A 13348-nucleotide genomic window follows, 5' to 3' on the forward strand; every position below is an offset into this window, starting at 1 on the left:
GGATGGATGGATGGATGGATAAATAGAGAAAAGGCAAGTAAATAAGAAAGAAAGCTTTAGGTGACAAAAATTGGTACTAACTCATTTTACATGATCCAGTACAGGGTAGTTGATAATTCAAATGAAGCAACCAAGTATTAAACATTATGCTATGTTGTACCACGCAGTATGATATGCTATGCTATTCTACTAATTAATTAAGCAAATGTTACTGAGCTCCTACCAGGTATCAGGTACTATAAATTTTCCTATTTATTTCTAAAGAGTTACTCACATCACTCCTATTTTTAGCATTTGTCTTTGCCAGAACTATGTCCATGGCATCAGGAATGCTGGTGAACTTGTTTCTGTCTGGAGGCTGACGGTATTTCTTCTCACTGATGATTTCTGAAGCCCGTTTGTTCTTTTCTGCCTCCAAAGAACCCAGGGGACTCCATCCTATGCCTCTCAGCCACTCAAGGTCAGACTTATACAGATTCTGTGAAAATACAAGGCACTCCATCAAAACCCCATCCTCATCTGGACCTACAACTCAAGTGATTCTATGTATTACAAACAGATGCACTTTAGATATTCAACAATAATTCCTCTTTTCACTCTCTGTCTCTGACTAAATAGCTACTCAAATGGCAACATATAAGCTATTGAATTAAAAATAAACTGACCTCACTCTGTAGTTGATAAACTTTTTTAGCTTGAATAACATCATTCTGGTCAGGCAGGCACGTCCACTGATGCAGGTGGTTCCTGTAGTCCACATCACTGACTAAGGCCTGGCATTTCTTGGCCAGCACCACTCCTAACATGTCCACTGGGCTGCTGAACTTGGTCTTCCACTTCTCAAAGTCCTTCTTGTATTCTCTTTCACTCTGCATCTTGGCTACATTCATGGACAATACAAGCTTTGGATCATCTTGCAGGCTCCGGAATCCAATATGGTGGCCAAGTTGTTTGCGGTAGCCTTGTTTGTATTTAAACTGAAATCAAAGGAAACAGTTCTTTTATTAGCATAAACAGAGGTCAAGCGAAGCTCAACAATTTGAGCTTAATTAAAAACTCAATTTGCTTTATTTGCATGTTTATTTTCCAAAACTGAAGTGAGAAAAGCGATGTCCATGTTAACTTAGTAAGAAATATGAAAACTGACCTAGAGGCTTCTAAAAAAAATGCAACAAAGTTCATTATCAAGAGAGGTTAAGATAAAAAAAATAATTCTAACTAAGGGCACAAATATATGCCATGATATGCTAGACATTGTGTATATTGGCCTCAGGGTAATATTTGTGATAAACAAAGGTAAAGCTCTTGTGATAGCTTTATGGAAATGATGGAAAGGTATGGGCTGAATGGCAGAAAAACAAGGAAGGTTCAGGATTTTATGAACAAGCCTAATAGCATAGATTAATTTATTGAGCAGTAGGATTTTTGGTGGTTTGCCATATGGTTATGTCCTATAAACTTGTCCTGTTCAGGATCCATATCTTCATGCACATGTAGCTAAAAATAGCTAAATATATTAGATTAGAAAGAAAACTCCACAAGACCTCAACATATTGCTAAGATGTGTCAAAATGAATTACATAAATTTAAGAAAAGTGAAATCCAGTATTTAGATCAATTGGGAAAAACCTGCATTAATGCTGGATGACAGTAGTAATAGTGACAATAATATGACAGTAATGATAGCATTTACTTGATGCTAGATGCCCAGCACACATTACATTTCATGGAGTTACGTTCTACTCTCTTGGGTTCTACCCAGCTTCATGGTTATGTATATTAAAAATACTCAGAAGTTTAAGTTGACTATAAGCTTGATATGGGCAATCTTATAAAATTTCTTATAAAAGTAATGTCATGGATTCTGTAGGGGCACAGATAAAAACAGGTCACAAACTCATTTACTGTGGGTATTCCTGGGTGGCTCAGTTGGTTAAGCTTCTGACTTCAGCTCAGGTCATGATCTCATAGTTCAGGAGTTCAAGCCCCATGTTGGGCTCTGTGCTGACAGCTCAGAGCCTGGAACCTGCTTCAGATTCTGTGTCTCCCTCTCTCTCTCTGTTCCTCCTCTGCTTGCACTCTGTCTCTCTCTCTCCCCAAAATAAATACTTTTAAAAATTTTATTTTAAAAAAATTAAAAAAGAAGAAAAAAAGCTCATTTACTCTGACCTGACCTCTTATAACAAGAAAACAACACTACATTTTGGGGCCCAATCTTGAGAGGGGTAATGAAAAAAATATAAGTCACAGGTAGAGTGAAGGACTTTTAAAGAATATTGAATATTCAGAATATTGTAGGACTTATAACTCTAAAACCAAAGGAGAATAAGAAATTTGTAATATGAAGAGATATCAGGTGGCAGAGGAAATAAGTTCCTTTGTGATGTTCCAGAACACAGAACTAGAGTTGATTGATAACATATTCAAGTTGAAAATAGGGAATTATATAATAAAAATTAGAGATGCTCTAACAAGGAAATGACCTGCCCTGAAGGACACAAAAATTCTTATACGTATATGTATCCATAGACCAGACGGCCATCTTTTGGAGATGGAGAGAGGGCAGGACACTGAGTAGGAGACTGAATTAAACAGCCTTCATGTTATCCTCTAACCAAAATCTATGATTCTAGTTTATTAAATTAAGTACTCATAAAAATAGCTCTAATTTCCTTAAATTTTATAGAATATGAAAACCATTTGAAACTGAGAGGAGATATAATCTCTACAATGGGGGGAAGTTCACTTAAAGTTAATTTTAGGGGAAGATTTCAAAAGATTACCTAAGAAATTAGGTCCTATCAAATGGGTAGTGAGAAAATCACTGATGCTATTTCTTCAGTTTCTAAATCATCTTCACCTAATGGGGAGTACATAACATTAAATGTTCCTGGGGGAACATTCAAGCATCATTATTGCTGTAGGTTCATCAGTATATCGATTCATTTAAATAAGGAATTGACCCGCAAGCAATAAGTAATAATAAATCATCTAATTAATTTCTAACATTTCTGGAATGCCACAAATTAACTGATTTAAAGAGAATCACTGGGTGTTACATGTATGTGATAAATCACTAATTTCTACACCTGAAACCAGTTTTACCATATATGGTAACCAACTAGAATTTAAATAAAAACTTGAAAAAAGTAAACAGAATTTGCCCTTATATTCTTAGAATTCATGGTGCTGTCTTTAGACATACTTTCTCCAGCCCAAATCCTTGTTTTGTTTAAAGATTTTAAGAGGGGGGCGCCTGGCTGGCTCAGTCGGTTAGGCGTCCGACTTCAGCTCAGGTCACGATCTCGCGGTCCGGGAGTTCGAGCCCCGCGTCAGGCTCTGTCTGGGCTGATGGCTCAGAGCCTGGAGCCTGCTTCCGATTCTGTGTCTCCCTCTCTCTCTGCCCCTCCCCCGTTCATGCTCTGTCTCTGTCTCAAAAATAAATAAACGTTAAAAAAAAAAAATAAAAAACAAATTAAAAAAAAAAAAAGATTTTAAGAGGTAGTTCTTCCCTCTGAAATTCCAAATTTCTCTGGATTTTTTGAGGCTAATTCTTAGAATTAACATAATGACATGTTTATCTATACACAGAATATCTAAGTCAAATATTTATAAACATTTAATTAGTCAATAGGAATTACACCTAGTTTATTTACCAAATTAACTACCCTTTTCAATCATAACCAAAAGTGGCCTTGGAGAACAAATACCCAACAGAAAGTTAAGCCCTCTGGACCTTAAACCTAAATTCCTGAAACTTCCTGAATTTTCTATGCCCCTAGCTCTTTTAGAATTATTTACATGCAAGAATGGGTTAAATAAAAATAACTGGCAGCTAATTTTTAAATATGTGCATATAAAAATTTATCAACATCAGGTTGTTGAGTTTGATTTATTAACTGGCACTTTGGATTTGTCTAAAATAGACAAATAGAAAACAGGAAATTGTTTTCAGGCAAGCAGGGGAAAACTGAAATCTCTGGTTTCTTTGTAATGTCTACAAACATAGCATCTTAGGATAATGGCTCTTTTTTTTTTTTTTTCAATATATGAAATTTATTGTCAAATTGGTTTCCATACAACACCCAGTGCTCATCCCAAAAGGTTCCCTCCTCAATACCCATCACTCACCCTCCCCCCCACCCCCCATCAACCCTCAGTTTGTTCTCAGTTTTTAACAGTCTCTTATGCTTTGATTCTCTCCCACTCTAACCTCTTTTTTTTTTTTTCCTCCCCCCCCCCCCATGGGTTTCTGTTAAGTTTCTCAGGATCCACATAAGAGTGAAAACATATGGTATCTGTCTTTCTCTGTATGGCTTATTTCACTTGGCATCACATTCTCCAGTTCCATCCACGTGGCTACAAAAGGCCATATTTCGTTCTTTCTCATTGCCACGTAGTATTCCATTGTGTATATAAACCACAATTTCTTTATCCATTCATCAGTTGATGGACATTTAGGCTCTTTCCATAATCTGGCTATTGTTGAGAGTGCTGCTATAAACATTGGGGTACAAGTGCCCCTATACATCAGTACTCCTGTATCCCTTGGATAAATTCCTAGCAGTGCTATTGCTGGGTCATAGGGTAGATCTATTTTTAATTTTCTGAGGAACCTCCACATTGTTTTCCAGAGTGGCTGCACCAATTTGCATTCCCACCAACAGTGCAAGAGGGTTCCCGTTTCTCCACATCCTCGCCAGCATCTATAGTCTCCTGATTTGTTCATTTTGGCCACTCTGACTGGCGTGAGGTGATATCTGAGTGTGGTTTTGATTTGTATTTCCCTGATGAGGAGCGACGTTGAGCATCTTTTCATGTGCCTGTTGGCCATCCGGATGTCTTCTCTAGAGAAGTGTCTATTCATGTTTTCTGCCCATTTCTTCACTGGGTTATTTGTTTTTCGGGTGTGGAGTTTGGTGAGCTCTTGATAGATTTTGGATACTAGCCCTTTGTCCGATATGTCATTTGCAAATATCTTTTCCCATACCATTGGTTGCCTTTTAGTTTTGTTGGTTGTTTCCTTTGCTGTGCAGAAGCTTTTTATCTTCATAAGGTCCCAGTAGTTCATTTTTGCTTTTAATTCCCTTGCCTTTGGGGGTGTGTCGAGTAAGAGATTGCTACGGCTGAGGTCAGAGAGGTCTTTTCCTGCTTTCTCCTCTAAGGTTTTGATGGTTTCCTGTCTCACATTCAGGTCCTTTATCCATTTTGAGTTTATTTTTGTGAATGGTGTGAGAAAGTGGTCTAGTTTTATTCTTCTGCATGTTGCTGTCCAGTTCTCCCAGCACCATTTGTTAAAGAGACTGTCTTTTTTCCATTGGATGTTCTTTCCTGCTTTGTCAAAGATTAGTTGGCCATACGTTTGTGGGTCTAGTTCTGGGGTTTCTATTCTATTCCATTGGTCTATGTGTCTGTTTTTGTGCCAATACCATGCTGTCTTGATGATGACAGCTTTGTAGTAGAGGCTAAAGTCTGCGATTGTGATGCCTCCTGCTTTGGTCTTCTTCTTCAAAATTCCTTTGGCTATTCGGGGCCTTTTGTGGTTCCATATGAATTTTAGGATTGCTTGTTCTAGCTTCGAGAAGAATGCTGGTGCAATTTTGATTGGGATTGCCTTGAATGTGTAGATAGCTTTGGGTAGTATTGACATTTTGACAATATTTATTCTTCCAATCCATGAGCAGGGAATGTCTTTCCATTTCTTTATATCTTCTTCAATTACCTTCATAAGCTTTCTATAGTTTTCAGCATACAGATCTTTTACATCTTTGGTTAGATTTATTCCTAGGTATTTTATGCTTCTTGGTGCAATTGTGAATGGGATCAGTTTCTTTATTTGTCTTTCTGTTGCTTCATTGTTAGTGTGATAATGGCTCTTATAGGTCCTCTGACTCAACCTCTATTCAAGAAACCCTTTCTTTGATACTGGATCAGTAAGAAAGAAAAGTGAATTTTTGGTAAACTAAGAGGATAGGAGAAGATGAAGAAATAGTATTACATTTTGAAAGGTAAGGCCCATCTGTAAAAATAGTTACCAGCATTAAGATACCTGATTCAGATAACATATCATAAAAGCCAAACAAGTACTTACATCGCTAACGATGTCTCTTGAAGCTTTGGCCATCTGCACAGAAATTGCATCAACTGGGAGATCATATCCTTTCTTCAAAGCTTCTTCCCATCCAAGTTTATAGAGTTTCTGGAAATTAAATAATTTAGCATTATTCAGTATATACTAAAACCCCAATGAATTACTGAATAACAGTTTACCTAGAGAGTAGACGTCAGATTCTATCATCTCCCTTATCTCTAAAGATATGGATAAAAACAAATGAAGCTGTTTTTATTAAGCACTGACTTAGCATTACAGGATTTTGCTTCAATTTTCTGACTCTGAGAATACACTCAGTTATGAGATACATATACAATTTTAGAGTTGCTTTTCTGTTCAGACACAATATGGGCATATCAAGTATATTAGGTACTTTCCTCCTGCTGTTAAGTACAGTCTGGGCTCACTATTTGAGTCACAGATGTGAAAAAATTGGTAACCAAAAAAAGTCAGGTAACAAAATTTTGATTATCTAAGTGATAAAAGTAGTAGATACTGAAAAGCCTTTTATGAGGCACAATAAATGAATTCATCTTTATGTATGAAATTTATTGAATAGATGCAAGGGGGTTAAAACTGGATAATAACAAAAATAGTTGTAAGTCATCCAGACTTAATGTGTTTCAACACAGGTACTGTGTGGAGAGCCTTCCATGGAAATTTCTCATTTGGTCTTCACAGCAATTTAATTTAATGTCATAAGCATTATTATGGTCCCAATTTTAGGAATGAGGAAACTAAGGCTTAGACCCAATGTTATATAATTCATAAAAGCCAAAACCCAAAGCAGGTCTGTCTGATGCAATTTTTTTTTTCAACAATTATTTATTGATTTCCTACTCTGTGCCAAGTACAAGGAGTACGGAGATAAATCACACAGGCACAGTGCCTCTCTCCATGGAGCAAAAGAGTCACAGCTAAAGCCCTTCCTTTTAACCGCCATATTTTGCAGCATCTCTAGTTAGCCAGTGTGAGTCATTCATTTCCATTCCTTCTGCATTTACATCAATTATTTACCATTACATCATTTAATAAGTTTATTTAGTTTTAAGCCAAATTTTTATATAACTTTACCTGGCTATACATAGCTTGATTCTGCTTGGCTTGTAAAATATCTGGTGTATCTGGCATCACATGAATCTTGGTTTTATCTTTGTTCCAGTCAATGGTATATAAGTGCTAGGAAGTTAGGGGGAAAAAAGACATTTGAAATTTGAATAGCTTTTTAGGACCCACAGGAAAGAAAAAAACTTAACAGAGCATTTGAATGCACTCAATTTGAATTAGATTAATTTTAGTAACTAAAGTCGCTTATGATTCAGAAAAGACACTAAAAACAAACTCAGATTTTTAAAAAATAATATTGTAGGTCTATCTTCTAGAATGGATTAAAAATACTTAACATATAATAATTTTAAAAAACAAATGATTTGAGGGGCGCCTGGGTGGCGCAGTCGGTTAAGCGTCCGACTTCAGCCAGGTCACGATCTCACGGTCCGTGAGTTCGAGCCCCGCGTCGGGCTCTGGGCTGATGGCTCAGAGCCTGGAGCCTGTTTCTGATTCTGTGTCTCCCTCTCTCTCTGCCCCTCCCCCGTTCATGCTCTGTCTCTCTCTGTCCCAAAAATAAATAAAAACGTTGGAAAAAAAAAAATTTAAAAAAAAAACAAATGATTTGTAACTCAATGATAAGATTCAGGAGAAATGGGGCACCTGACTAGTTCAGTCAGTTAAGTGTCCACCTCTTGATTTCAGCTCAGGTCCTGATCTCACAGTTGTGAGATTGAGCCCCACATCAGGCTCTGTACTGGATGTGGAGCCTACTTAAGACTGACTCTCTCTTTCTCTTTCCCTCTGCCCTCTGCACTTGCGCTCATGCACTCGCTCACCCTCTCTCTCTCTCTCTATCTCTCTCTCATAAAAACCCAAAACCAGGGGCGCCTGGGTGGCGCAGTCGGTTAAGCGTCCGACTTCAGCCAGGTCACGATCTCGCGGTCCGTGAGTTCGAGCCCCGCGTCAGGCTCTGGGCTGATGGCTCAGAGCCTGGAGCCTGTTTCCGATTCTGTGTCTCCCACTCTCTCTCTGTCCCTCCCCCGTTCATGCTCTGTCTCTCTCTGTCCCAAAAATAAATAAACGTTAAAAACAAAAACAAACAAACAAAAAAAAACCCCAAAACCAAACAGGGGAAATAAGAAGTCGGCAGAAGAAAATGATATAGGGACATGCTCTGGAACTGTTTGTCACTGCCCAGAAGTGGTGGACTCCAGCCAAATTCCCCAAACAAGAACGAGAGGCTGCTAGCCCTGCCTTCCTGGGAGCTGTATGGAAGGACCTGAATAGAAGGATGGCTGCCTACCTTGTTCATGGTATGTGCATTCTGCTTGGCAAGAACCATGTCCATAGAGTCAGTCAGTTTCTTAAACTGGAAGTTGCTAGGATGCTGGCGGTATTTCTGATCGCTGGCATATTCAGTTGCTTTCTTGGCCTTCTCCACTTCTAGGGAACCAGCTGGACTCCAGCCAAGCCCTTTGTACCACTCATTGTAGTCCTGCTTGTATTCATTCTATAAAGAGAAGAGACAAATTCTCCTTCACCTTATCAATTACTTTACCTTTGTCAGTTTAGACACAAAAGTATAGAAGACTGTGATCTCCATTCCTGGGCTAGGAATCCAACCATCACCCAGAAAGAAGAGAGACTTACATCACTCTGTATGCGATTCATATTCCTGGTCAGCTCGATGCTCATGGCATCTGGAAGGAGGACATACTTGTGAATCAAGTGCTTGTAGTTGGTGTTGGTGATGTTGGCTTGGGCATCCTTGGCAGCTGTGACACTGAGCATGTCAGCAGGAGTGTGATAGCTGGTCTTTGTCTTCTCATAGTTTTTCTTGTACTCTCGATCAGACTGCATCTTAGCCACTTGCATGGAATGGACCAACTTGGGATCATCCTCAAGACTACGGAAACCAACCATTTTCCCCCTTTCCTTTTCATAATTGTATTTGTATTTATACTGTGAAAAAATTAGAATATTTGTTACAGCAGTTCTTTTGACTAGAAGCATTCTAGTGTCAATATTCTGTATTTCATAAAAAGTGATACTTGTGTAGACTTCTACAGTTTATAAAACACATTTTTCACATTTATTTGTGTAACTTGCTACTCACAACTATATGTTGTGAGGTAGATTACAAAGTTATTATTACTGCCCCAATGTTACAGGTGAGTAAGCTGAGACCCAGGGAGGTGAGTGGCTTGCTAAGGTCACTAAGTATTAGAACCCAGAGCCTGTGATGATACACCACACTGCCTTCCACACGTACTCTGTTGTTAGTGTCAAAGAGAACTTCAGTAGGGCAAATGAGTGAAAAGAGCAGAATGTTCTAAGCAGTTTAATGCTGCCCTAAGAAATCATCAGCCAGCCTTTTACAGTTGAGAATAGGCTTAGTTATGGGATATTGTTTTAAAGTAGTTGTGTATTTGTAGAACTCCTTTTCCCTGAAGACTGGCATAATGGGGAAGAAGTTTTATTTATCACTCAACTTCTTTCTACAGAGAGAGGATCCTGATACATGGAAAGCTTTTATTCTGCCTGTCTCTTGTGAGTTTGAGTGTGTGAGTTAGGGGGCAGGAGCTCGGGGAGCCAAATTACTCCAGCATAATAGAGGGAAAAGAATTTGGAGATTTCAGGACAATGTAGTAGTGGCATCAGGATGGGCAGGTAGGAAAGATGAAGAGCAAGTATGTAAAATGAGAGAGAAAGTGTCATTGCAGGAGTGGCTAAGGAAAGAGTGCTCTGAAATGTGCTCTTCCCATTACCCCCAAATAACTCAGTGCTCACTGTGAGCAGATTTCTTGTGGAAACAACCAAATGAAAGAACTGAATTTCCCACAGGTGATGTGTTATGGCAATGGTGTGTTGGCACACCGGCGATTGGAGGGATAAAGGCCCTCATCTGCAGTGTTTGTCAATTTCTGTGGTGTAAATACTCCCACCATGGCTGATGTCAAGCTACCAAGAATTTAACAACTGGCTTGCAAAATTTCTGATTATTTAATAATCAGTTGTCATGAGTCCAAAATATCAGCACCCCTAGTATACCACACAATGAGACATCCTGTTAGGAGGACAGTTCCTAACAGGCAGGAAGCAAGAACAATCCAAGTCTTTCTGCAGGAAAGCTTGGTGAAGGGCTTTGGATTTCTACAGGCCATAGCCTTGGGGATGAAGTTCAAAGAAAATTCACCTAGATCTCATAAGCTGGGGAGCACAAAGATATGTGGTCATAATGTGGTTAGCATTCTGTTTTTTTCAGAAATACCAGAGACAACAAAAGAGCAAACCTAAGAGGTACTCATTGAATAGGAGGCCATTGTTAGTAGGCATGCTTTGTTCCCCCATATTTTATCCATTGAGTGTTTCCAAAACTCAGCCCTTATTATTTTGGTAAATTAGAAAACAAAACAAAACAAAACAAAGTTGAGTGTTTTCCTGCAGACTTACATCACTTGCAATATCTCTTGAGGCTTTGGCAGCTTTGATAGGAATTGCATCAGTTCTGAGATCATAGCCTTTCTTTTTAGATTCTTCCAAAGAAAGTTTGTAGAGTTTCTGTAAAGAGAGGCAAGGGAATAATTTTCTTCTAAATAGAAAAGCCTGGGCTTATTTTAAAAGAGTAAACACTAGTGCTGTGGCATCATTTTTATTTTTAAGTAGAATGCTTCCTTGGTGGTTCAATGGCTGAATGTTCTTACAAATAACAAAATTGTGTTTGGAAAAAGTCTATTACAAACCCAAACTTATTTTCAAGAAACCATCAGAAAAACAGCTAATGATGTCTTAGGTTGTAAATATGCTTTTTAAAACCGCTAAACCCCAGCAGATTCTAATTGATAACGTTTTTACCAATTAAGAGTCAAGGAAAGACTACGAAACAACCATTCTCTTAGATCAAAAGAAAACTTCACTGTTTTGCAAGTGACACTTTTATTTATGTAATTGTGTGGATTTTACGATCCAAAAAGGAGTCATCGATCCTAAATCCTTATGGAATTCAAAGAGAAGAAAAAACACTGGTAGGATTGGAGATTTTCTAGCAACTATGGTTAGGTTGAGAAAGGAAGTGAAATAAAACACCTACGCATTTTCTAACACTAAGTGTGGAACATTCCTTGTTATGGAGCTTGCTCCAAATTCTTCAAAATGTTCATCTTCCCTTTCCATTTAACTTTCCCTGAGACCCCCCTCTTTAGGACCATCTCAAAGGCTTGGTAGAGAGACTACAGGAACCGAGACCTAGGATTTTCACTTCCTTTTTCTCCTCTGGGAGAGGGAGGGGGCAAGCCCTTCTCTTCCTGCCAGGTCTCTTAGTTTGAGGAGGCATATCCGCCCCCCAAACAAAATCCAACTGCCCTTCAGATTCCTAACTGCTGGGCCCAAGTCTCATTGACAGGCCTGCTCCAACTCTTAGCAAAGCAAGGTTAGAAAGAGAAAGATTGTCATTTGTTGATTCCTCTTATTTTCAAAACATTCATTCTTCATAGTTGAGACATTACTTTATTTGTTTATACTGGTTCAAATAAACCAGGGGGGATTATACTTACATCACTCATATTAATTGCATTTGCCTTTGCCAAAATAATCTGCGGGATATCAGGCATAATATGGACTTTGGTCTTATCAGCCTCCCATGCTTGTTTGTAGAGATGCTGGAAAATTTAAAAAAGAAAAAAAAGGAAAAAAGAAAAGTTAGTATTTACAAATCTTAAAATGTGCTCATTTAATATATATATATATACACATACATATGTATATATGTATATGTATATACACACATCAATATTGTAAGTATTTTTATTAACTCGATTTTTTTTTTATGGAAAAGATACTCATTCAAACAAGACAGTAGAGATTATGTAAGATGGAAAGTAAAATGATGTCAAGATGAGAATCATAGATATAGCAAATGCTACACTGAGAGATATCTTGGTGGTCATCAGTTGAATCCTTTTGTTGCAGATTTGAGGAAATTATGGCCCAGAGAAGCAATGTACCTTGCCTAAAGACACACAGCAGGTCTCGGCTATAATTTCCACAACTTTGCAATAAGAGGATGAAGATTCTTACTTTAGCATCATTATTCTGAAATGGTTAATAAATCATTAATGCTGAAAAAGAAATGAAAGGTTTATGTGAGCTTGTGAGAGGTTAAATACTAAATCTTAAAAGAGGCACTGAGATTTGTGCCTTGTCTTTTAGGCAAGTCCCTATCAAAGGCAACGGTCATCTTGACCAATCAGTTTTCTTTCTCAGAAGACTCCAAGGGATTTACTCAGAGACTTAGTATAATACAGCTCTCTCTAGTACAAGTAGAACCATAATTTTATGCAACTGTTTAATGTTAAAGTCCAAATAGTTTTTTTTCTCTTTTGCTAATCAATGGCATTTCAAATCGTGATCCACAACAATGCTGTTGCAATTATTTTATTATTTGTAACTTAGAGAAGTACCAGGTTGATGTGTTTGTTGGTGCCGATATTTATTATGGCTAACAAATTTTTTAAAATACAGTAAGCCTTTTCTAAAGGGTGGAATAATTAATGATCCAAGGGACTACTGATGGGAGAACAATTGCTCTCATGATTTGCCCACAGAAGGTCCCGGCTCCGAATGCTGCCATAGCCACATAATCTAAGAGTCTTCTTCAATTCCACTGAAGCAGCTAGGAAACAGGGTAGGCTGCAATACCCAGTTGTTATCAGGCAAACAATGTGCCGATTCAGCGTCATGAACTTCTACTTAACTTCATCTTAGACAAACAAGATTTTGTTACAAAATGTGCATGAAAAGAAACAATTCATATTTATTTTGTTATGTCTGTTGGGAAAACTGGTTCACTAAACATTTGGGAGGCCACGAATTAGGACTGACTTCTATCATGTTTTTTAACCACAAGTCCCCCCTTTTAAAAAATGCTTTATGTTTATTTATTTTTGAGAGAGACAGAGCATGAGCAGGGAAGGAGCAGAGAGAGAGGGAGACACAGAATCTGAAACAGTCTCCAGGCTCTGTCTGAGCTGTCAGCACAGACCCCAACTCGGGGCTCAAACTCATGAACCTGAGATCATGACCTGAGCTGAAGTTGAATGCTTAGCCAACTGAGCCTCCCAGGCGCCCCAACCACAAGTTCCTTTTGCAAAGTCGAATAAACATTCATTGTGATGCCCTAAAACTATT

General features: G+C 38.2%; 1 protein-coding gene across 30 annotated transcripts in view; it reads right to left on the reverse strand.

Annotated features, from left to right (window-relative positions):
* Nucleotides 1-13348, reverse strand: part of NEB (nebulin) — a 214083-nt gene that overhangs the window by 139386 nt on the left and 61349 nt on the right. For all 30 annotated transcript variants that reach the window (XM_045479788.1, XM_045479819.1, XM_045479815.1 and 27 more), the window contains 8 exons: nt 11716-11820; nt 10616-10723; nt 8813-9124; nt 8466-8672; nt 7187-7291; nt 6092-6199; nt 666-977; nt 275-478 (listed from right to left, as the gene is read on the reverse strand). In XM_045479788.1, the coding sequence (XP_045335744.1) occupies nt 275-478; nt 666-977; nt 6092-6199; nt 7187-7291; nt 8466-8672; nt 8813-9124; nt 10616-10723; nt 11716-11820 (1461 nt within the window). The remainder of the gene's footprint in view (nt 1-274; nt 479-665; nt 978-6091; nt 6200-7186; nt 7292-8465; nt 8673-8812; nt 9125-10615; nt 10724-11715; nt 11821-13348) is intronic.

Source organism: Leopardus geoffroyi, chromosome C1, assembly GCF_018350155.1.
Source record: "Leopardus geoffroyi isolate Oge1 chromosome C1, O.geoffroyi_Oge1_pat1.0, whole genome shotgun sequence".
Classification (NCBI taxonomy): domain Eukaryota; kingdom Metazoa; phylum Chordata; class Mammalia; order Carnivora; family Felidae; genus Leopardus; species Leopardus geoffroyi.